General features: G+C 36.0%; 1 protein-coding gene across 1 annotated transcript in view; it reads right to left on the bottom strand.

Annotated features, from left to right (window-relative positions):
• The window catches only part of LOC137408323 (facilitated glucose transporter protein 1-like), a 30,857-nt gene extending 10,090 nt beyond the window's left edge, over positions 1 to 20,767 (bottom strand). Inside the window, exons 1-8 of the mRNA XM_068094813.1 lie at positions 20,673 to 20,767; positions 14,387 to 14,591; positions 10,359 to 10,457; positions 6,932 to 7,095; positions 5,920 to 6,044; positions 1,183 to 1,353; positions 934 to 1,041; positions 708 to 805 (exon numbers count right to left, since the gene is read on the bottom strand). Of these exons, the coding sequence (XP_067950914.1) occupies positions 708 to 805; positions 934 to 1,041; positions 1,183 to 1,353; positions 5,920 to 6,044; positions 6,932 to 7,095; positions 10,359 to 10,457; positions 14,387 to 14,518 (897 nt within the window). The 5' untranslated portion in view covers positions 14,519 to 14,591; positions 20,673 to 20,767. The remainder of the gene's footprint in view (positions 1 to 707; positions 806 to 933; positions 1,042 to 1,182; positions 1,354 to 5,919; positions 6,045 to 6,931; positions 7,096 to 10,358; positions 10,458 to 14,386; positions 14,592 to 20,672) is intronic.
• Between the last annotated feature and the right edge of the window lie 6,071 nt (positions 20,768 to 26,838).

Here is a 26,838-nt window from a genome sequence, read left to right as displayed (position 1 = left end):
TGATAGACAAAGAAAAATACTTTATTTTAGAATCAACTCAAATTTGATGCAACCACATCTTTAAAATTAAATGAAGATCGGCAAATCGTTTTCTCATCATATGAGATGATGCCAACATTTAGTACAATACACTGGTCCCTACAGCATGAGCAGATTCTGGTAAAAAAATGTCTAAATTACTTTGCTGCTAATAAAACTCAAGTTCCACAATACGGTAGTAAATGGGCAGATCATGTGAGAATCCGGTGGAGGCAGAACAGTAAAGAGTGCAACAAAACTATAGAAATAGTGGAGAGTGTAACGGTATGGTAAAAATAGTAAGGAGTGTAATAGAATAGTAGAAATAGTAGGGAGGGTAACAGAATGGTAGAAATAGTAGGGAGGGTAACAGAATAGTAGAAATAGTAGAGAGGGTAAGAATAGTAGAATAGTAGGGAGGGTAACAGAATAGTAGAAATACAGTAGCATGGAGTTAACAGAATGGTGGAAATAATGAGGGTAGCAGAGTGATAAACATGGTGAGACAAAAACATAAAACCTGCAGAAACAGAGAAATAGTAGAAGATGGGGAGTGTTAGAGGAAAAGTATCCATTTCAATGACAGAGGGCAGAGGGTTAAAAGGAGGCAGGGTCATGGAAGGGAACATCAAGAAAACACATAGAGAGCACATAGATAACACTTAACACTTGGAAGTCTAATAACACACTTGTGGCTCTGAAGCTGCAGAAAGTTCAAGACGGTGATAGTCTTCGAGTTCCCCATCTACTGATGTCATAACAGACATATCTCTAAGTTTCTCCAGTGCTGTAATTACAGCAAGACAATACTAGCAATATATCTAATGATGGAATGGCCATCCAAAGAGATGGAGATAAAGAGAAAACAAATAAGAGAAAAGAAGAAATATCACGAGTGTAAATCAAGATCCTTACCTGCTCGGGCACCTTCCCTATCATTTCCTTTTAGATAGAGCCAAGTAGGACTCTCTGGGCTGACTGCCAACATAGCCCAGTGCAAGACAGCAGGAATTATGGGTATAGCTGAAAGGCGTACAACATAAATAAGTTATAAAATATCTATAAAGGCAGAGTAGATGATAGTGACGCTAGACAAGTCAGTAGAACTAGAAGGGCTGAAGGCCGTAACATGGAGAGGAAGCTAGCTGTAGAGGCCATGCCCACCTAGAATATAGTAGAAATAGTCAGGCGAGCCGAGGATCTGGGGAAGTCCGATGACCTGGCCAAGCAACAGACCAACAACAACACCCATTTGGTTCATTGAGCCAACACTGCCACGCATAGACTCCGGTGAAATCTCATTCAAGTAGAGTGGGCAGACAACTGTAGCGAAACCTGCAACAAGGCATTCTGCCATAGTAAACTCTCACCTTGCTGGGCTAATTACCATAATTACTATCTATGTACATGTATAAATTTCTCAAAGTATGTGTGTAAATCTGTCAGTCATTCCGGGTATAGCTATAGCGCACGCTGATTATTTTACCCATGTGGCCACACGTTACGATGCCCCAGTTAAGAAATCTTTTTCTCAAGGTTCGATTACTATATCTGGGGTCAAGGCCAATTCTTTTCACGCGGACAATTATATGGTCTCCGTGAAAAGAGCCTCGACAGTATCTCTCCATTCGGTCAGACAAAAACACTCCATTCGGTCAGACAAAAACAGTATATCTCATTTTTACATTTGTACCAGTATCGAGAGGTACCAGTATCGTCGTATTCAATTTTTTGGTGGATAGCTTCTGGTGGAACAGTAACCTTCTCATACACACACACTTCTATGCAAGAATTGTTATTATTAATTATTCATATTCAGGATTTTTATTTTGTTTTCTCAGTTCGCATTAATTGTATCATTACCAAATCAACATTTATTGTAGTCGTAACTAAACCGACTTAATTTAGCTATTACCTGCTAATCATTTCACATTTACATCTAAACATTTTTATGGTTGTTTTATTTTTTTAAATTATTTGACCTGCACAAAACATTTTCCTCACGACACGATGTGTAAAATTTGTTTGAAAAAGTTTGAAAACCTTTACAGTTGTTTTTATTTTCTCTCTTAATTTATTTCAACTACACAAAACACTTCTCTCATGATATGTAGTTTGAAAATTGGAATGGCAATGTTATTATATGTTAAACACAAATCAATTTTCTGACCAAAGACTTTTTTATTACCCGGGCAAGGCCGGGTAGCACAGCTAGTCATTCATGAATATAACAGCCTTCACTCCGTAACCATTGCTGCTAAGTTTCCATATAAGAATAGAGTAGCGGTACATTGGTGTGATAGTGCCGAAGCCCTACCCTGGGCCGACAAGTAGATGATGTTTCATAGGGCCCTAACAGTAGAGCGATGGTTGTGCGACACCATAAGGCATGTCTGCATAGGAAGCAACAAGAAAGCAAGATTTATGCCCACACACAAGTGCACTGCGGTTGGTCGCTAAAGCCATTTCTATGAAACAAAGATGGCACACTGTGTGGGTATTTCACTTCCAAACAGCGACACTGAATCACAACAGAATGCGAGCGACTCGGCTGTTTCCATGTTGGCGTTGGATACTTAGTAGATTTCTCTAGATACAGTTTGTGGTACAAGATTAATGAAACTAATGTTCAACATTGCCATAGTAAAGATCTGTTACTGAACGTCCAAGGTGCAACTGAATTGAAAAATACCGTGGATGTTTTCACTACATACTGATAGTCAGATACAAGTTCTTCGTTTCTAGTTATGAACCCAACTTGTAAGAGTTTGTGAACTTCAATGATCTATGAGTTGCTTGAAATACAGTTAAACTCCTACTTTTTGATCACCTCAACATACAAACTTTACAAATATTACAGCATGTAAAATTTGACTTTATACTCAAAGTAATGTTTATTATACAGCTTTCAAAGATTTTGAAAAACACAATTTTGTTTTTAAGCTTTTAAGTATTTATTTTTTAAAATAAAAATAAAACAATGTAAAAAATAATAATACATTTATAAGCTAAGCTGGCTTAAATTTCCCAAGTTCCAACCAAAATAAGCTGCGCAATAAATACGAATCATCAACTCTACCTCAAAACCCTTGTATTGCTGAAGCTACACATGATTTTTGTGCCTCTACGGCAAGTAATAATAAAATACCCTTTTTATTGAATATCATTATCATTTTAGTTCCTTAATTTTTACATAGTTTTAAATAATGCATTTGTTTTAATATTATGAGTAACAAATTACCTGAATTATTTATCATTACATTTTTAGGCGGTAAAATAAATTGAAAAAAATTATTATGGCAACATATGTTCTTATGCCAAAATTTGTTCCAACATACATAAATGAACTATATATGTATATATATATATATGTATATATATGTATATATATATATATATATATATATATATATATGTATATATATATATATATATAGTTCATTTTATTGAGTTTTATTTAGTTCATATTTATAGAACTATATATATATATATATAAATCTTAAAGTTTTGTGTGTATGCGTGTGTTTCGCTAACTTGTGACCGACCTTCATGAAAAAACAAAATAGTATTATTTTGGCCAGAAAAGGACAGGAACGACACCCTTTTACCGATTAACGGGATTAACAGTTGAATGTAACCATATGCTCTTTGCATATGATTTGATGAGGTTTGAAGCCCAAAAACCGAGAACGTAAACTTATTACTGCCGCAAAAACATATTCGAATATACTGGTGCTCTTTTACCAAATTTGGTTAAAATACTGTTCAGTCTGCTGTAGATAGTTTTACTAAAAACTTCTTATGACCAGAGTCAAGTTGTAGTGATGGCAAAGTGCCTAATCTACTCATAGCTTGAAATATGGATATACTATTTTAGCAGTTTCCTGATGATCCGCTGCAGCATGTCGTGAAGGAAGAACACTAATGCTATGTACTATTACAGCTAAAACATCAGTAGAAATTATTAAGAATTATTAAAAATGTTGTCTTTCAAATTATGAAATGCAACTTTAATAGAAGTACTCGATAATACAATTAATTTTGCAGAAAAAAACTAGTGACCATCTGGTAAATTAGTGTCAATAAGCAATTTCAAACCACAAACTATTTAACAATTTGTGCAAAGTGGTTTGGATTGCTTGCCCACTGCTTAGCTTATCAGACCATCAACCAACATACACTGTTTGTATGCGGGTTAGGTAGCGGATACAATAAACGCTCCTATAATGTATACCTCCTATAAGGCAAATTCCAGATAACATAAATAATTTATGTGAAGTGTTTTTGCTTCGTACTACGTAAAAAATTCCATATAACGTAAAATGTCAAGACGGGCGAGTTCTCAAATTCGATTTGAATGGTAACCTATCTTGTCGCTTCTGCGTGAAAAAAATGACATGCTTATAGCATTATATCAATTATAAATAACACTTTCGCGACATTCTAGTTCTTTGTCATACATGTAGATCATTAAATATGTCAACAAAACAGAGAATAGGGTAGCTACACAATTGTTCATAGTGTTACAGCGTCGGCCTACCAAACTGCGTGTCACGAATTGAAGTATCGTCGAAAGTTATCTTTTATTGTAACCTTGACCACCCCTAAAATTTTATTTCGAAGAGAGCCCTCTTTTTATAGTAAAGATATTGTTTTTCTTTATTGTAGACATATTAAGTATATTTAATTAGTTTTAATGTACAGACTAGACTTTGTTGCTTTGTAAAAATAAGCAAATCGTCGTAAATAAACGTCGAAAATGTGCACTCTCCATCAGCTTATTGTAAAAATTACCGTAATCATGGTCTATAAAACCAGTGAAGTTGATCACAAAAAGGAGGAAAATTGTCGATGTAAACCAATATTCTTGCAGTCACGATACAGCACACAAATTAAAAAATTTAAGTCTAGTTTTTCTTTTTGTATGGCCAAACAGGTGAGTTTAGAAAAATCTTGCAATGGATTAGGCAATTTACGTGTGTATTTTGCCGTTCCTGGAACGGATTATTTACGTTGTAGGAGGGCCTACTGTATTTAGTGTAGTGCACTTATGGATCCATCAGTGAGTCACAATCACTTCATTTTGTGACGCTATTACCTATACATGTTTGGCAGCTATCTCGCAATTGCAGGGTGGTCTGAGCTAAGCTGCCTAGTAAAACAGTTGTTTCCTAAAGGTACGGCCACACGTAATGATTTTATCTTTGGTTCTGACCGAAATCACGAAACGAACAAGAAACACAGAATTATTTGACCGAAGTTCACAGAATTTTCACAGCTGTGCATGCACACCGAAATCGTCGACGAAACGCTTTTAATTGGCTAAACAAATTATTAGCGAGCACGATTTCAGCAGCTTTTGCAATTTATATAGTCCAAGACACGTAACGTGTCACATAAGAAAAATACTAACGTGACTTGCCATAGTAAATACGATGCAACTGACTTGATTGCGGTAAAGATGGCAACTCTTTTCACAACGGAAATTTTGCTGCTAATAAAATCATTGTTATTAAAAAAGAAACGATTTGTAGCCATGCTGTCTAAATGATAAAAACCAACAATAGTGCAATCTAAGCAGTTGCACCGAATGTAGTATGTTAAATTGCACTCGTATTTTTGTTGCGTGTCGCAATACGTGTCTTGGACTATACCAATTGCAAAAGCTGTTAAAATCGTGCTCGCTAATAAATTGTTCAACCAATTAAAAGGGTTTCGTCGACAATTTCGGTGAGCGTGCACAGCTCTGACAATTCTGATTATTCGGCCAAATAATTCTGTGTTTTTCATGATTTCGGCCATAACGATAAAATCGTCGCTTGTGGCCGTACATTTAACCTACCACACAATGTGATAACGAGGGCAACAGTTTACAGGATAAGATGTCATATAAACTCTTACCTCCATAAAGACCATATATAAATCTTCCTGCAATTATAACTCCATAACTGTGCAGCCATATGCTAGAGAACATGAGAGCAACTGCAATCACTTGTACGATATTCAGCACCAACATGCACCTTTTCCTGTAAATAAACTCATGTTAGTTTAAGAGGAATGAAACAGTCCAGTGCTAACTTTAGATGGCAAGCAGAGCACGCGCTGGCTCTTGCTAACGATTGACTTTTACTTGGCAAGAGGAAACATCACTGCTTATATTAGGTCACAGTGACAGGTAGAGAGATATTGTTGACTCTTTAGATCTTCATAGATAGACATGGTATACTGTTTATATCAGACTATAGTGAGGGATAGAGAGATATGATCTACTGTTTATATCAGACCATAGTGAGGGTTAGAGAGATATGATCTACTGTTTATATCAGACCATAGTGAAGGTTAGAGAGATACAGTCTCCTGTTTATATCAGACCATAGTGAGGGATAGAGATATATAGTCTACTGTTTATATCAGACCATAGTGAAGGTTAGAGAGAGATAGTCTACTGTTTATATCAGACCATAGTGAGATCTAGAGATATAGTCTACTGTTTGTATCAGACCATATTGAGGGATAGAGAGATAGTATACTGTTTATATCAGACCATAGTGAAGGTTAGAGGGATACAGTCTATTGTTTATATCAGACCATAGTGAAGGTTAGAGAGATACAGTCTCCTGTTTATATCAGACCATAGTGAGGGATAGAGATATATAGTCTACTGTTTATATCAGACCATAGTGAAGGTTAGAGAGAGATAGTCTACTGTTTATATCAGACCATAGTGAGATCTAGAGAGATAGTCTACTGTTTATATCAGACCATATTGAGGGCTAGAGATATAGTCTACTGTTTATATCAAATTATATTGAGGGTTAAAGATATAGTCTACTGTTTATATCAGACCATAGTGAAGGCTAGAGACATAGTTTGTTGTGCCAATGTAGGTGAATGTGTGAAGATGCACACTCACCTGCCAAATTTGTCAGCCATAAAACCACTCACACATCCTGAGAGTACACCACCCAGACAATAGATGCTCACTGTTGCAGACCAGAGAAATGTGATCTCCGATTGTGACAGATCACCACCACCACTGCTAATGTTGTACCAATTTTTGTAGGCGCCTTGCATAACCTGTTGGACAGGAAAATTCGTATTAGGTAAAAAGAGGACAGGTCGAAGGAGCAGACACGTAATGGCAGCTTTGATGAGTTACAATTTGGCAATTTTGTGTGATTATTTTGTGCATCAGAAAAGCATACAAAAAAACCAACCATTGAAGCTAAGGGCTGCGGCAATCGATCAAAAAGATACATGATATTGCGTTATAAAACAAATTCTTGAATAGCCTGAGAAGCAATGAAATTTAAGCAAATTATTTACAATAGACTAAAAGACAGAACGTTACAGACAGATGGACATTATCAGATAGAATACATGTATCTAGTGACTTTAAACAAGCCATAAACAGGTCTCTTAGATTGGTGCCTCTCACAGTACCACATACCAAATTAGTAGTTTCTTAGTACCAATTATGGTAACTAGTCATGTGTCTACATAACAGCAAATATGGAAATTAGTCATGTTTCCACATAACACTAAATATGGTAAAAGTCATCATGGTTCTGCATAATAGGCCTACTTTACAGTATCAAACATGATTTATGACTATTTTACACTCATATCATTTGAAGTACAGACGGTTCCCTACTTACAAACATTCGAGTTACGAACAACGGTACATACGAACAGGTCTGAGCCAATGTCCGCCGCTAATACCGACGGTATTACCGACGTATTAGCGGCGAAAATAGGCACTACTCAGAAGCACCACCCAGCATCCACCTTTCTCTGCCCAGTTCGTTGCAGTGCATAAGTGCGTGAACGTATCTCCAGTGGGCAAAGAACTTTTTTTATTTTTACTGTACGTATTGTAAAGGAATTTTCCGGCCTTTACTTCGCACGATTTAGACTAATAAATAAAGAGAAGAGAGTGCGTGCAGTTTCATTCAACTTTTTATTAGCGAAGAGAATTTCACTAGCCGAGAAGCGTACGGCTATCTGCTCTGCTCAACTAATTAGTGAGTGCGCTCCTTTATATACAATAATATCAACCGTTCCGGCTAACGGCAAGAACACCGGCTAAAAGGTGAATAAATAGGACCGCTCGCAGTTAGTATGACAACAATATAAGTGACGATAAGTGATAGTGTTATGACGGGATATCAGATATAACAATAGCATAATGAGTGAAACAACGATATAATAAAAGGACAACACATACAAAAAAATAAGACAACAACGATAAGTGATAGCATAACGATTAAAACAACAATATAATAAAAAGGACAAGACATACAATAAATAAGAAATGCAGTGTCATGGCCCGGCATCCACTAAAGTATTATCTCCATTTTATTAAATATTTTTTTCAGTACAAACCAATACAGGTTACTTATACAAGCCTTAAACATCTACTATATAAACGGCAATCGTTGTCCATCTATCTGTGTATCTGTCTGTCCGCTTTATAGAGTACCGTACATTTCGGACTATTAGCCGCTACTTTTATATAAGGGCGTGTCTATTTTGTGGTTTTTTTCACCGCTAGGGCGCATTAACGGGAATCTCCGGTTAGTGCACGCCTCTATTATAATACGTAACCTGCTATTCATCGTAGGGATGGACGATAAATACTGATATGCTAATAGTATGAGTTGTCTTCTCGATATATTGAGTCACCGATAACTCCCAAATATGAGCAGTATAATCGTCGTACAAATTTCGGTCGTACGAAGCGAACTGAATTAATATGTGTAGTAACGGTAAATAAATTATAGAGCGGTCTTTCTTTTTCTATTCGGTCGAACGAAGCCAACCGAATTAATATGTGTACTAATCATCGTAATATCGTAATTTCGTAATATGGACTATTAGCCGCTACTTTTCTCTGACGATTTGAGCCAAACGGCTTATATAAAGGTGTGGCGATTCTGTTGTTTTTCTTTCACCGCTCTGGCGCATTAACCGAAATCCCCGGTTAGCACGCTTTTTAAACGGTAAAATTTCTGCCGTGTTAAAAAGCACCTTTCCTGAGTTCTGCGGCCTATACAAAGGTGTCTATACAGCTATACAAATGTACTATTCGTTAAATAAAATAAATTAACGAGTAGTTATTTACATGCAATTAATATTTACTGCCAACGTGTACCGAGAAGGTCACGCAAACGTTTGTTTCTTGGAGCCACTGGAAAAACGCATTTCTCACCTACTAAATTTCCACATCAAAAAGGTAAGTGTTTCTTATACGATGTTGTATTGTCTATGAATTGCCACATCTCCACTACTTAATAACGTTGGATTTGCCGCTTTTCGTGATAGTTGGTCATGTTCATTTCCTTCAGCAGCCGAGTTACTAATTTTTTCCAGCTTCGAGTAGGCCTACTGTAACTTACTATTACAGAACTTTCACGAGTACTCCGAGGGTTGCGATACGCTATTGTGAAAAGAAAGAGAGCAGCTGCTATCGACTTACTGTCACCCTGCATCAGCCATGACCAGCTATACGTCGCCTGCTCAAAAGTAGGCACACGCCGAAAACTGTTTCTTCATACGCCCGACAGAAAAACCAAAAATGTTGTCTATCCGCAAGTGTTGCGTTGAACTAAGGGAGAGAGAGAGAAAGGGAGAGAGAGGGAGAGCGAGGAGGAGAGGGGGGAGAGAGAGAGAGGGGGAGAGGGAGAGAGAGAAGGGGAGAGCGAGGAGGAGAGGGGGAGAGAGAGAGGGAGAGAGAGGGAGAGAGAGGGAGAGAGAGGGGAAAGACGGAAGAGGGAGAGACGGAAAGAGGGAGAGAGAGAGAGGGAGAGAGGGGAGAGACGGAGAGATGGGGAGAGGGAGAGGAGGGAGAGAGGGGAAAGAGGGAGAGAAGGAGAGAGAGAGGGAGAGCGAGGAGGAGAGGGGGGGAGAGAGAGAGGGAGAGAAAGAGGGAGAAGAGGGAGGGAGAGAGAGGGGAGAGAGGGAGAGAGAGGGGAGAGACGGAGAGATGGAGAGAGGGAGATGTAACTGCATATTTGGAGTTGTTTTACCGTATGAAAAACAACTCTCAATAAACCTTATGCTGCCCGTGAATCTGCTCCTGTAGACGGGTAATGCAGCTAGTACTTATATAAACCTTCAATATACTTATATAGGCCTTAAACATAAATTATAATACAAAATATAGCACTGAAGCAACTTACGAACAAATTCACCTTACGAACAATCGTTCGGAATGTAACTCGTTCGTAGGTTGGGAACCGTCTGTAATGCTGCCAACAAGCCTTACGCAACAGTGCATAGTCTGAGGTTTGGCGGCTGACTCACCATAGCTGACTCACCATAGCTGTTACACATCTTACCTTAGTGGGAGTGTTGAGTGAACCTAGAGCATAGCCATATGAGAAAGATGTACCAATGACTGAAGCGAGCACAGAAAAGTACATCCATTTGCCGCACACCTGTAGATAAAGAGCAGCACGCTATTGATGTAGTCACCAGCGCCTAGTAACTATAATATCATGTCTATTGTGAATAGAGTGGCAGGGAGAATAACCAAAGTAATGCAGACATCCACAACAGTGCAAATATAAGTAACAAAATGGTTAAGATATCAACCAAGGTTACGTACATATCCACTGAAATTATAGACTATAGAGTTATTCAACCAGACGATGCAGATATCCACAAAAAGGATGCAGATATCCACAAAAATTAGTTATTCACCAAAGAGATGCAGATGTCCACAAAATTGATGTTAATATCTACCACAATAGTACAAATACCCGCAAAAATGATGCAAATATCCACGAAGTGATGCAGACATCCACATATGTGAGGAAGAAAAATGCTAATGCTCATCAACAGGGTGTTTCTAGGTTCAATGATAGTCAATCACTATTGTCAGAGTGACAAGCCATAGTGTTATATATGAAGGATCAAATTTATTCTAATGTTAATACAAAGTGATGCGATAGTATATCATTGAATCGTAATTGAAAGTTGCAGACTCAAGGATACAGAGTTTTATAATATATGATGAGCTACATCAAGAGATGATATATATGTATATGTAGCTAACTATAAAGTTTGGGTAAAGAAAAAACACTCATAAACTATAGTAAATGAAAACTTGTTCATAATGATTACTGCTGCAGACGGATTTGGCTAAGATTGCATAATAATGTTTATGAGCGGCTCTGAGTAAAAATGCTGTCGATGACCTGTAAGACATTAACTGTCTAGCTGTCTCCTACATTCATATAACATAATATAAAATTGCTTTGCTATTGACTCCCACATTTCTTGTCATCTACAGTACAGTGCACTTCTGCCATATGACACTAATTTATTCCGGTGTTAGCATTGTAAGAAGAAAATGTTGTATAGAGGGATATAAAAACCCATAGTAATTATCTAATGCAAACACCATTTGGTAGAAAACATCGCAATTTTATATACGTACTGTACATATTAGAGATCAATAACAAAATAGTACATTAACCTTAGTAACTATAGTTAACTTATAGTTAACCTAGTATTCTAGCTTAATTGCAATGGTAATCATTGTTTTACTTCTTCCTTTAACGCCGTTATCAAAATTAGGACACATGGCTAACGAGTTGATGTTATATATGTAGTTATATAGTTATATGCGTATAGCGTAAAGCTTATCGTAAATATTATATTAAACACTGAAATGCATAATAAATTTTCACTTTCGCTTATTTTTCACTAATTTTCGTTTCACTCATGTATTATCAAGCATTTACTACTAAACATTTACTACTCCAAACTACTAAACGTCGAAGGACGCTGAACTGAGGAGAGTGAGCATCGTATCTCATTCAGGCGTTGTGGGAGAGATTTCGGTAAATAGTATATCACCATCTTTGTGATTCCAACCTATTCAGCACACCGACTGCCAAATTTGAATTTCAAGACAGATTTTGTTGATCTGGTATAGAAAAAAATCCCTTAGAGGTTGACTTGCAACAAAATTCACATTACAGTTATTTGATATCAAAAGATTCCCCATGTCTTACTCTGCTGTGTTGTAGGTGCAAAATATGTAGAAATGTGATTACAAGCTCTTAAAAGCTCAAAAACGAGCAGTTAATAGCAGCCATCATGAAAACGGCGTAGATTGGAATCCCTTTCCAAAACTGCTCAAATGGGACGTAGACGAACATGATGGCTTCTGTTTACAGTTTTATGCAACCTCATTCGTCAAAATATTTTCACAAATATACTTCACGTATTCAATAAAACCATGTCTATTGTCCTTACGCGTCTATTTCATCATCATTGTAATGCTGTCACTTTGAGCACTGATATCTCAAAACCTACCATAAAAAATTGTTTAACTTTTTACCCTTAGCTCGAAGGAGTGCATATCATCCTCTGATAAACATGACGAGTCTGCTGGTCACCTGTGATATTCGAAAAATGCTGCAGAAATTGTTCGCGCTGTTTGACAGGAAATATGGGTCACATGATCAGATTACGACTAGATGACTAGACCAGGCTGAAACGAAACTGTAAATTAGCGAGCATCTATATTTGATACGGGCTTTTTGGTAGAACCCGAAGTGTTTTTCATACACTAGTGCTACGAAACATTTTATATTGAGCCTTTTATTGACCTTTAATTTCACGTGTCAAAACAGTAACCAAACTGTTAGAGTACGTCAGCAAAATAAAGAGATTCCAAACTATGGCGTTTTTGTGATGGCGGCGATTAACTGTTCGTTTTTGAGCTTTTAAGAGCTTTGTAATCACATTTCCACATATTTTGAACCTACAACACAGCAGAGTAAAACATGGTGAATCTTTTAATAACAAATAACTGTAATGTGAATTTTGTTGCAAGTCAACTTTTAATGAGGGGCCAAAAAAACATCATGCTTCACATCGTAAGACCAAAACAACGTAAAACGGAGACATCATAACCCAGGTGTGCACTGTACCTCTTCAGCGTAAGAGAAAAACAAAAGTGTAATAACTCTGGTTAAATAAGGGTGCTAATTTTGTAATTGCAGACAACTATGGCTTTTTCCTATGAAAAGGTTGGAAAGAAGTAGACAATTGTAGCAATAGTAGAAATTGTCTCCTACTGAAGGACCGTCTGAGTTTATGAAATAAAACTTCACCAAGCTTCACCCACAGAAATAGTAATGAACGGCTTCAATTTGAATAGATTAATCTACTTGCACAATATACAAGCACACTAACCTACGTACTTAAGCGGGTCATCTTTTGGAGTTGTGTTCTCAGTATCAGCTGTAAAACTTCACGAGATCAGTAAACAACAGCTGTTTGTACAAGCACAGTCTTTTTGAACTATATATAACATTGACATGAGCAAAGATTTTAAATAGACAAGTTCTAGAGCGCCAAACTCACATTTTGAGTTAATTTCAACATAATTACAGCTTATAGATCATAGTTTAAACATTTGCCAATAACGTAATATATATTTCGCTGATCCCTCGGTCAAATGGTATTTTCAAATCATAGGTTTACCAACTTTCAGTGTGGTTGGAACCACATTTTGTCATGTTATTGGTTACTAGAGCTCACTCCGCGGGCACGATAGGATGTTGACTCGGACATTGACAGAGACGTTGACAATGACATTGATCTTTGAGCTATAACTAAGCAGCTGTTGAATAATAGGGTGGGATCTTTTATGAATTAAAATGTCTGGAAGATGGTGAAATTTCTCAACGTAAGTAGCATTTAAAGATGAACTTACACAACAGTTTAGTAAATTTTATCAGAAAGTATCAGTATTTTTCTATGATTTGTTATTGTTTTTGATGTTTAAGGTTATCTGAATGCTAGGATGTTTCAAGATTAAAATTGACAAAACTTGATCACGATAAAAACACTCAGATCAAGCGAAAGTGCGATTACGACGTCTATAGTTCAAAGAGACCGACAGAATAGAACCGTGTAACGCTGCAACTTGAACGCGATAGCTGATATTAGTTATCACTATAATAGCAACTAGTGACATCATTTCGCACATTTTTTTTCTGATCATTTTAATCGCGAACTAGTTTTGTCAATTTTAATCTAGAAACATCCTGGCAGTCAGATCATCTCAAACATCAAAAACAATGGCAAATGATAGAAAAATACCGATATTTTCCGACAAATCTACTGAAATTTTATGTATGTTTATCTTTAAGGAGACGTGCTCAATGACAGACAACTATCAAGTTTCACAATGCCAACCAACCACCATCTGTAAGAGAGAGACAGTAGCTATGGAAACCGCAGTGAAAGCTAGATGCCTTTTTTCTGTAATTTTATCATTTCAAATAAATAAGAATTATTTGTGGAGATTGGTGAAGAGGCGAGAGGAATAGTAACTATAACCCACCGGAGTCTCGTATGACCTGTTAATGACCTCATCTCCAACACCAACCACAGGGTAGGCACTCGCGGACTCCATATTAGCCATAGGATTCGCTACATTGCCAAGAAGAGGGTCCTTCTCCGCTTTTTCAGACATCTTTTATATCCGGTTGAGTAAGCTACCCAGTTATCTGTGTCCAAGTCTCTTTGAATATGATAGCACAGAGAGCCTGTAAAAAAAGGCCCATGTCCATCACCAGAGTGAACTCCATGACACGGCTAAATGACCAAAGACATGGTACTGTAACCAAGATTTACCATAAAACCTCTAATTGAACGCCACCTCCAGTTGACCGACACTATAGGAGAAGGGTTGAAAAATAGAACACCAAAACGCTCAATTAGTAGTTTTATGATTTGTGCCACACGAGTTGGTGTTAAACAAAAAAACACAATACCAATAAAATGAGTGGTTTGTGAAGCCAACGGATGAGCAACACACTGTCGATGCATAGTGTATGAATGAACATCTTAGTCAGCGTTTTGTTTTCTTCGCATCGATCATAAACAATCTGAAATTAGTAATAATGAAAAAAAATGCATATATATAAATATGTTATCAATTAATAGCCATGAAAGTAGTGATGCCATAATGCACATTAGCATGGCTAATCAAGGTGCTGGGACTGAGAGTCAGCATGCAAGCCCCAGGATGGGCTATCCCAGATTATCCAACAGGTACAGTTTTAATGCTGCTCAAAATTTAGCAACACATGTTTTCTCCATGAAATAGCAGAAAGGCTGGCCCAAGCCTCAGATATCTGGTACGAGACCGTTCTCTGGTCACAAGTTGACATAGCGACAAAGAGACTGACACATGGGCCTGTTCATAAAATGTGGGTTTGAGAGGCCACATTGCAAATATACGAGTTGAGATGTTTTTTATGCTCATTATACACATATTTAAGTGTGCATATTCAAAATTGCGCGACAGCGATTCGTAAACTGTAGGCATTTCTTTCTAGCAGTGACGCAAAGTCAATTTTTTGTAAAAAAGTTCATGATTCTATAACAGCTTTTTAACAAAGTCTAATCATATTACATTCATTAAATCTTTGTTTAGGTAATATTGAGGTTTGGTTAAACTCTGGTTAAATTGATGTACATGAAAGAAATCTTTGTCAAGTCATACAAAAAAATATATAAAAGTTGATGCAAGATAAACCAATTTAACTTAAAATATAAACTTTTACATAATTATTCTCTTCTTAGATGATAATATTAATCCATATAATAAAGTTTCTTTTTTGGCCTCATTAAGTTTCAATAAAATAATATTTAATCATGTCATGCATATGTATGACATGACACCCCTAGTTTAATCATGTCATGCATATGTATGACATGACACCCCTAGTTTAATCATGTCATGCATATGTATGACATGACACCCCTAGTATAATCATGTCATGCACATGCATGACATGACACCCCTAGTTTAATCATGTCATGCATATGTATGACATGACACCCCTAGTTTAATCATGTCATGCATATGTATGACATGACACCCCTAGTTTAATCATGTCATGCATATGTATGACATGACACCCCTAGTTTAATCATGTCATGCATATGTATGACATGACACCCCTAGTTTAATCATGTCATGCATATGTATGACATGACACCCCTAGTTTAATCATGTCATGCATATGTATGACATGACACCCCTAGTTTAATCATGTCATGCATATGTATGACATGACACCCCTAGTTTAATCATGTCATGCATATGTATGACATGACACCCCTAGTTTAATGAATAATAGATTTATCTTGAGAACTCTGATATATACCCAGGGCAGTATCTATCTGTTTGAAAATGGTACTGCGGGGAGAGTCCAAGAGGGGTACTGAGCGCCCTCTCGGTGGGGGGTGAGGGGTTCCGGGGGTTCTCCCCTGGGAAAATTTTTTAGTATAACTAGTCAAAATGGTGCAAATCTAGCACACTTGGCTCCTGATGGGGCACATGTTCTAACAGCAAATTTGACATTATAATCCAGTTTTCTAAATATAAAACTGTTTATTGAGATTGTCTTTAACAACGCTTATTAAAAATATAATGTAAATGAGAGCTGCTAGAGGGGTTGGTCACAGCTAGCATGAGGTAGAATTATCACCGGGTACAATGCTGAATGGTGTAGGAGACGAGTAGTCTCCTATGAAATAATTTAATTAAATAATATTGTAGAGTTAAAAAGTAAAATTAATAGAGCACCATGTTAAATATAATGCACTTATACTATAGTCTATAATAGGCTACTGAGCAAGTAGTAGTAGATTTAAGTTTGAGCTATGCATGTTACATGCATAGATCAAGCTTAAATTTATTTCTATGAACAAAATCTTTTGTACATAAGCATTCATTTACATTTCTACTATTACAAAAAAATACAACCATGTACAATTGTCTCTGTATGAAATGCTTGGAAGCATTCCTTACGGTAGAGTCCAACACTATAACGTTGCCGTGCGAGCTACCATAACGATCGTTTTTCTCTGTATATTCCAAGTATAATAAAAGTCTAAAAAGTTTACATCACTTCTATCATCTGAATTATTGTTATTCTAATCACACCAAAAATCACTTACGATCGGAGGATCAAATAATGTTTTATTTTACCGTTTTGAAAGTTGAGCCGACATTGACTGTAATTACCAGCTTTTATTCTTTTCCAAGGAGGCGCAATTTCTTTAGCACAAAGCAACGCCTTTCAGATAATAGTTTCATATCTTAATTTATCGACTAATATCTTGTTGATGATATTTAAAACTTACTAGCATTCATATCCTTTGTTTAACGTTATAAGACGGCAGCTTTATAAACGTCTACCGAAAGTGACATAAATGCCGTTTTCCCACGCAACCGATAAACGACATTTTGGTCATTTCTCCAACCAAAGTGTTGAAATCAAGCAAAAAATGACGCGAATTCCGGGATTTTTAGCCTCAAAAAATGGTACTGCCATGGCAGTAGCTGCAGTTTAGGAAGATACGGACCTGGATATACCGTAGTTTAACTGTGAGAAGCAAAACGTTTAGTGAATTCTGTTTCTATAAATACACAGAAATTAACACTATCAAAAACAGATTTTATAGTGAATTTTCGCCGTGCCTATACCATCAGTTTCACTTATGAGCCAACACATGAGGCAACAACTCCAACACATGAGGCAAGACTACTATTGAGAAAATCAGAAGGCACAAAATAAATGTCAGTCTTAAAGATTTTGTCGTGCAGGTGAACTTCTGTGAGAACTTCCACACATTCTATCAATGAGATACTAAGTGCACATTGCTCTTACAAACCAAGTCGTCTTGTTCACATGCTGTTTTACACATCACAAGGTGTGAATAGTATCTCTGTTATATCTGACCACCTTGACGATGAGAGTCTCCATGGTCAAATCTATGAGATGATATATTTGAGACAATCAAAGAGTTGCGTCCGGAAGTAAAAGTTTTTTCAAATGAAAGTGCCCCGCAGTTCAAAAATTGTTACCTCTTTTCAAACATGCGCTAGTTTTAAAGAGTTTGAATTTAAGTTAAGAGTTAAACTTTTTTGCTACTGGTCACTGAAAAGGATCTGCAAATGGCCGGTAGGGAACTTGAAAAGGATGGCAAGACAGAAGGTCCTTGGTTGAGGTATAGAAAAGATGTTGATTCATTCAATGCTTAGTGTTCATCATCAGAGACAATCATTCTTATCTAGTCTAAAGAAATTCGTCAAAATGAAGACCTTCTAAACCGAAGGTGAGAGTGTGCCTTAGGAAACAAGGGAACTCAACAAAGTCATGTGAGAAGAAATCGCTGTCAACAAGAACTGGGTGTTAGTTGTGTCAGTGCTTCCTAGAACAAAAATATTCATAGAATCATTGAACAAGAAAAAAGTTATTGTACATTTCTGTGTACAATCTTTACTATAGTTTCCCAAACTTACGCTTGTTATTATGTGTAATACTTAACTTTATAAACTAATACTATGTTATATTATTCTACGTAAATAACCAATAATCAACATTGTTATGTTTCTTATAAATTTCAACACAATAAATAGTTAATAACCATATAAAAATCAGTGTCACAATATTTGCTGGTCACGTGTTATTCTTGCAATAGACCTTGTACTTTTTTACATGTACATAAAATGCATCTTTGACACCTTGCCCATCTCACATGTTAAAGTGTAATGGGTAGTATAAGTCACTTCAGAAAGAATACACATGAAAAATAGGCCCGATGTGCCACATGTGCCACGTAGTGCATGTGCCCTAAGCCACATGCACTACGTGGGCCGTCATGACCTCAAGATCTGGTCAACTTATGCAACGGCATGTATATATTAAAATGATATGATATTGTATATATTAAAATGACATAATGTTATATATATTATATGGACATAATGTAGTCTATATTAAAATAATATGTTTTATATATTCAATTGACATGATGTTGTATATGTAAACTATTTATGAAATGTCCGACGCATCTTGGACATTGAAATCGCTATACAAAGAAATTTTGACTAGGTTGTGATTATGTTAACTTTAGGTTAACTATTATAGGCTATGATGGAATCGCTCAACCCATCAGTCAAAATGACAACATTCCTGAAAAACCAGGCTCAAAAAATCGAGCAGTTTCAACCTACTTATGCAGAACTAGTACCATGGCATAACTATCTGTACAATTATTCCACAACCTCAAAGGCGGTTGATAGATGCAGTAGTTAAAGTGTCGGGGTGCAAAGCTTTTGGTGTGTTCTAATCACATACGGTGCAATACTTTTTTAACCCCCAAACCTTGTCTTCAGACAGGCGGATGGACGAATATGGCTTTTATTCTAATAAAGACTCTAGCCATTTCCGGCTCTCATTTCAGACAAGATTTGCCTATGATTGCACAGAATACTCACAAGCCTTTCGTTTCAGATAAGCCAGCTGATTGCTATTGAATTTTTATCGTTGCTGATAGAACAATGTCTACCACAAGCATTGATAAGATAAGTCCAAGTTCACATTGTCAATTGATGCGCTGTGTATATCACGATTACGTACTAGCTTAGGCTTTAGACAATGCTGTGAATCATTGTATGTACTATAAAATTGCTTGAGCAATCTGTGCTAATCAATTCGGAGTCATATGAGAATCTAAACTAGCTAATATCCTTATTTCTACTTCAACCAATAGGAAAGAATATCATACATGGCATGAGCCACCTATAAATTGCAACAAAGTCACATGATTGGCATGCTGGTCGATAATCTTTGGCTTTTTGGTATCACAATATAGCGACATTATTTTTAAGATTTATTGCGAGAGCCTGCAACTTATTCTTTTGAACATGGACTAAAATGGCATGCAGATGTTAACAAAGCCTGCAAGGTATAGACTTTTTGGTTTCATATTGGATGAGCTACTTAGGGTTTAGCTCTAGACAATTAGGCCTGTAGTAACTTGTAAAATCCTTCAGCAAAATCAGAATTTCACAACATATAAAATACTTGAAACTTATATTAGTGCATGTCAAGGAAGCAAAAGAGCATTTAAGTGACATTTAAGTTACATTATGTCCCATAAAACAGGATAAGAATACAACTTACAATATAAATATGAAAAAGATCTGTTACTATTTACAACTTAAAATGATTCCAGAATGGTCTATGCTGACTATATGTTGAGTTGATACACAGATGTAAAAGTGAGCTTATCCACAGACTAGAGAGTAAGCTGATACTCTGACTTGGAGGTGAGCTGATACACTAAAAGTTGAACTGAGACATGAACTAGAAGGAAGATCACTGTAAATTGGTTTTTATTACCGCGTACGCTTAAAATTAAATGTCTTTTTGGTGAGCTTTAATTTTGGTAGACAACACTTTTCAGCAATATCTATTATTTTCTTTGCCTTACAATTCCTCTGCAATGAGGCTACAAATTGAAAAGTACGTAATTAGTTCCAAAATAATAAGAGAGCCCATAAGCTAGCTATTAACGACTCGGTAGCTTCGTACATATACTGCTCATAAAATAACAGACTTACAAAACTTCATTCACTGTAACTGAATGGCAAAGCAGTAAACATCAGGTCATCTTGCCACAAATTCGCTACACTGCAAATATTTCATACGCAAATAAGGATAATAAACAATTGAAATTCAATGTCATCTGACTTGAAATTACTTACGAGCTGTTAGAAAATAATTTGAGCCGCTCAACTGTATAACCTACAGCAAGCCACTTACCCTACGGCAATGTTTACATCCAGCTTATAACTCAGGTCCAGCATAAGCAAAGTATTTGTGTCGGGCGGACCATGTGGTTTCACGCTGCGCTCGATGTTAACTCGAACTAGCCAATAAACAACAGGTGAGATAATCACGGGATAACAGCAAAAATGCTCACACTGGTGTACAATGTACACCCACCTTGGAGAAGTTGTTGTGCCAGTCTGGTTGCCGATTGGTTACATTATTTTGCTTAGTTTTTAAACGTCCGGTGAAGGATACAGCGCTTCAGCTAAAAGTAGCGACTAAACGTAACTATTGTTTATTCGAAGTAGATTTGTGAGCACAACTCCACTAACAACCCGATACGTACACGCATAGAAATAGTAAAGCCTAGATATGCGAATAATCAAAATAAGTGAGGCCTATAAATAGCATGACGCAACGTCATGGTGATGTGTAGAGTGAATCAGCTGATCTATGAACTCCTATTGACTTACTCCATATTTTATTGAAAATATATAAAACTTATATAATGACTTTGGATGAGAAAGGCAAGAATCTTACACACAAGGTAATGAATAATACTAAAGATTTAGAAGCATCTATATAATTGATAATACAAAAAGCGACCAAATAGAAATTAAGCTAATAACAAACTGATGAATCAAATGAGATTTAGAAGCAGTTAAGCTGGACAACTGTATTAAACACCCATTAGACATGACTGAAAATAACTAGATGAGATAGCTTTTGTCTAAGGTTGATTGAACTAGATTCCTGCTTTGAAGTGGCATAGTGTATTCTGATTTTAATATAGTGATTTACTATAGTTTTGAGTAGACTATTTACATGCAATGTGCATGTAAAACCTTGATTGAGGTTATGTAATAAGACATATATGTTATTGTCTGTGATGTTACTTGTTCAAAAGCTCTCTGTGTGACACCATAGCTCTCCATGTGTGAATGTAAGCACTTTTCTGCAGCAATACATATTCGACCTATCAATGGGGTCACCAGTCCTCTGTTTTTAACTGAGATTAGGGTTATGCCATCACTACTTCCATTTCCCACTATTTCTACATCAGTCAAGAACTTGATACAGTCATCACATTTGAGTTAGAAAAATATCATCACCGAACTCCTCATCTTCACCTTCCTCAGCTTATGTTTTTTCCTTTTTCTTTCTAGCCAAAGAATGTAAAAGGAGTTGGCCAGTTTTTTCAGCTCGGCTCAGATCAGATCAATACAGTTAGCATTCGGACTTGGTGAGATATCTGCTTTTATGAGCAGTGCTCGAAGTGCAGATCTAAAGCACTCCATATCCGGGTTATTGTTATAGCCACCCTACCTTTTCCACGATAGATCGTATCATGGAAAACAGAGTCTCAATGGGATCCTGGTTGATCTTAAAGGTTAGGAAGTAGTTGATGTAAGGGTAGTTGCTGAAAAGATATTGAGCAATGCTATGTACATATTTGGCTGCTGACTCAAAACCAGTGATGAAGGTTTTCCTATTATTTTCCACCACCAGCTTTCCTCCTTGGTGTCTTTAATTGGCATAGATAGCTTATGATATTGTTGAGAACTTCTTGTTTTGAGTTGAAGTTTTGTCTTCTTATGGGCAATTCAGGATATACCTGGGGTCTCCTTTGATGACATTTCACGAAGAATTTGGTCTTACTGTTACGTTTATGACTCACAAACTAGTATGACAAGCATTCTTTCACTACTAAACTCATTGCTCAATTGAAGGCTCTGATGCTGTGATGCCCATCACGTAACGTCGTGAAAACAACAGCCAATTACAGGCCTCACTTTTGCTCCATTGTAATGATAGCTATTCACCAATCTAGCGTTTACTATATCTATGCGTACACAGTAAAATATTATACCTACGTATTCAGTGTTAAATAGCTACAGAAAGAGCAGAGGCCGAAAGTAGGAGTAAGTTGAGAAAGAGGCACGCGAGGAAGCCAAGATTTTCTAACTCTTAGTAATTTCATTATATGTGTTTGGTTACATCCTAGACCAATTGCTGCTTTTAGACAGCTGTTTTGCCTTAGAGTAAATTTGACCTAGGGTAATTCTATATGCTTACAGGATGTCAACTTTGCCACTACTCTTTATGTTTTAATATGCTTCATTATTACTGCCCCAAGCGTGACTCATATTGAAAGTTATACCCTATAAATGCGTAAATGCACTTTGCATGTTACCTTGTAACTGTCAATTTTTATTATATGGTAAGAGAAGATAACTCACAAAACATTGTTACATGACATGAGAAAGAAACTCTCAGAACAGATAGGACTTTCAACAATGTTTTTAGCCGACTTATAGGGTATCCTGACACGATCAAGTTGTTACCACTAATCTGAGTAATCTCTTAATAATTTACCACAAGAAAAACTTCTTACAAGTGAGTAGCCTAAATGTTATACTGATGAAGCCAAAACAAATGTTAGTTTAATGTTATAATGAAATATTCTATATGAAATACGACTATTTTAAAGCAAAATATCTCGATAACCTATCAAAAGCTGGCCCAAAGCATTCTACAGTCAACTGCCATAGACTACAGTAATAAACATTTATCGGTAAAAAAGCATAAATATGTATTTAAACTCAGGCCAGCTTGTTCAGTAACTACTGAATCTGAACTGTAATAAGTACCGTATCTGCATCTGTCTGTCCGAAGCCACTTTTAAAGGTTAAGAGAAAAAATTGTTATCAATGTTATCAATCTACTCATGATTTTTAGCTTTCCAGACCACACTCTACCATCAGACTGCCATTACTAGGAACCTATGACTTGGATACGAGTCTATATATATATATATATATATATATATATATATATATATATATCAATTTCAATGTTTTTGTTGTTTGCCATACCTGTGTCTAGTTATACCAATAAAATTTTAGGTATGGAAAAACTGCTGTAATGGAATTGAATTCAGACACCCTGGTTCTGCAGACAGGTGTACTATTCACTACACCCCACAGCCTATGTGCCATACTGTGGAATAATTGTGTGCATACTTATTACACCTGCCAAACTTTAATGGCGATTGGCCAAACTACCCATGCTTCAGCTAGCACGCTCGAACTGAATTACAAAAAGAAAAATTTTACTAGAAGAACAATATGTGACCCAAAATGCTAAAAATATTAAATATATATAGCATAAACTTGATTAAACTTGTAGCATGAATAAATAAACACTGAAATAAACAAACACTTTCATTTAAAAGTTAAAACATTGAATGTTGTGTATGTTGATTAAAAATAAATTTTCTGTGCAAAAAACTTTTTTATTACCTGTGCAACACTGGGCATTAAGCTAGTATCGTATAATTACTGACTATCGTGCAACAACTACCGTAAATTGTAACAAGTCAGAATGGAGAGGCAATGAATGTAATAAAAAGCAAATATATGTGTAATTACAAAATTATTTCTAAAATATTTTCAGAAACTTGAACTAAAGTAATAAGAAAGGGCTACATTGTTCTCTACAGTACAATATTATCATAGACCGCTACCCTGACAGTCCAGTGTGCCAAGAAAGATCATCAGGTGTGTCGAATCTGTGCCGAAAATCAGGAAAGATCTTCACAATTATTCTGATGTTTTTGAAGGTTAAGGATTTCCTCTCTATTAGAGTAGTAGCTGCTATGCTGAAAGTCATGAGTTCAAAACCTGCATTTTGCAATTTTTTCCCAATCTCCAACCGTGGCTTCAAACAGATAGGCTCCTGCTTTTACCATAGTGAAAATAGTGGCTCACTAAAAACTGCATAGATACTTTCAGTCAACTAGTCAACACAGTCACCAAATCACTAGTTTATGATACTGCAGGAGAACTGAACTGCTTTGCTGCAGCATTACAGGCATGAGTTCTTGCTTTAAGGAATTGGACAGAAATGCGAAGGAAACTGTAATGATGAGATTTTGAAAAATAGAAGCCAAATTGCTCATGAACTACCAACTACAACAAAAGAATGAACTAGCTACAGAAATGAAATAGCTGCAGTAGATTTATACATGTTATTCGTTTCCTACATCATTTATTCCATTTGTTTTATATCATAATTTGTAGTATATTACACTTACTAGCTGTACCACCCGGCGTTGCCCGTGTAATAAAAGAGTATTTGGACAGAAAATTGATTTGTATTTAATATATAACAACATTTGCCATTATAACTTTCAAACTACATAGCATGAGAAAAATAAAAACAACTGTAAAGGTTTTAAAACTTTGTCAAACAACTGTACCTTTCAAGCTAGTAGCCTGGCATTTTGCCAATGGAAATTCCACAAAGCTAGTTAATAAAGTTAGGTTTCCAATAACGGTAAGCCATGACTTTGAGTCTGCATTGTTGTCCAGCTCAGGTGTTCTAATAATAGCTATAGCCGTAAAACCAACAAACAGATACACGACATACAGAGGGACTTTGAGAAATATATATATAGATTACGATTATGATATCATAGTGTGTAGTATAATACAGTTATTATGATATCATAGTGTGTAGTATATTACAGTTATTATGATATCATAGTGTGTAGGATATTAAAGTTATTATGATATCATAGTGTGTAGTATATTACAGTTATTATGATATCATAGTGTGTAGTATATTACAGTTATTATGATATCATAGTGTGTAGTATATTACAGTTATTATGATATCATAGTGTGTAGTATATTACAGTTATTATGATATCATAGTGTGTAGGATATTAAAGTTATTATGATATCATAGTGTGTAGTATATTACAGTTATTATGATATCATAGTGTGTAGTATATTACAGTTATTATTATATCATAGTGTGTAGTATATTACAGTTATTATAATATCATTGTGTGTGTTATATTACAGTTATTATGATATCATAGTGTGTAGTATATTACAGTTATTATAATATCATAGTATGTATTACTGTATATCCCAGTGTGTGTTATTCAACCTGTGGTTTCATACAACTGTACTGTATTTGAAAACTCTCAAAAACCATAAAAATCGTATCTAATAACCTTTTTAAAAAAACTGTTAAAAATAGCATGGCTCTTGAAAAACAACGGAAAACAATATGGTGCATATACCAAAGTCTCTTTTATATTAAAAAATATAAAAATATTTACAAAGCCTGCATCTATAAAATGGCAGACTTTTTTTTATCATCCCAGCAGTTTTAAAACTGCTGGGCTATCAAATCTAGACCAGGCCGTCCTTCTAATCTCGGCACTGCCAGCTGGCCATAACAGTCCTGGGCCCGACTGCTCTCTGTGGTTAGAATGCAATAAGTTACTCTCTTTCATCACAGTACCTAGTAGCAAGAAGCATGTTCCTTGAATCTTTCAATTTTTCTTTAAAGTCATGCCGGTTCCCATCAAACCGACAGACGAGAACAAACATATTTAATTAAATAATATGTGAAGAGAGATTTGAGCGAGGCTTATCATTTAGTGGGTCAGAGACCAAGTGAGTTGTGCTCTCCTGACACGCAAATTACAAGGTCAGGTTAAGTTTTGTCAGCATTACATAAGCAAAATCAATATTTGTATATGTTCAGTATAAATTTATTGGCTTTAAAATTATAGGGATGAAATAATGATAAGTCAAATATACAAATATAATCTTTGATTAATGTTGTGAAAAATAGCTTTGTCACCTGATATGAAAGAAAAATGAAATATAAAATACTCTGGTTTTCAATTTTGTAGTTTCTATAGTTTAGTTACAGTAATGGTCATACCCTTGACTCAGTTGCTCACTTGACAAATAGAATCGGTATCACAGTGGCTCGCTCTGACAGGAAAAAATACTCTTGTACAACGGTCAACTGTCTAATTTAGACCAAGATATTTGTGTTTGCTCTACAATATTTGTTTTTAACCTCAACAAGTGTAGCCTTTCCTGAATAGATACTTTACTCTCAACTGGGTAGTTGTCTTGCCTTTTCCAGCACCGATATCTTCTCAACAATTGCACAGCCTATCTTGGCCGTCAATTACAAAGCCCTATACTATCTTGCTAAACAGTACATATTTTTTGTTATTTAATGAGAGTTTATTTTCAGATTATTTGCAGGCAGCGATGTTTGTGATCGAGAAATTCAAGCACTTGTTGCCAAGCTAAATTACCTTTGATTACTTTGATGAATA

This window comes from Watersipora subatra, chromosome 11 (genome assembly GCF_963576615.1).
Source record: "Watersipora subatra chromosome 11, tzWatSuba1.1, whole genome shotgun sequence".
NCBI lineage: Eukaryota > Metazoa > Bryozoa > Gymnolaemata > Cheilostomatida > Watersiporidae > Watersipora > Watersipora subatra.
This window is presented reverse-complemented; position numbering and strand designations above follow the sequence as displayed.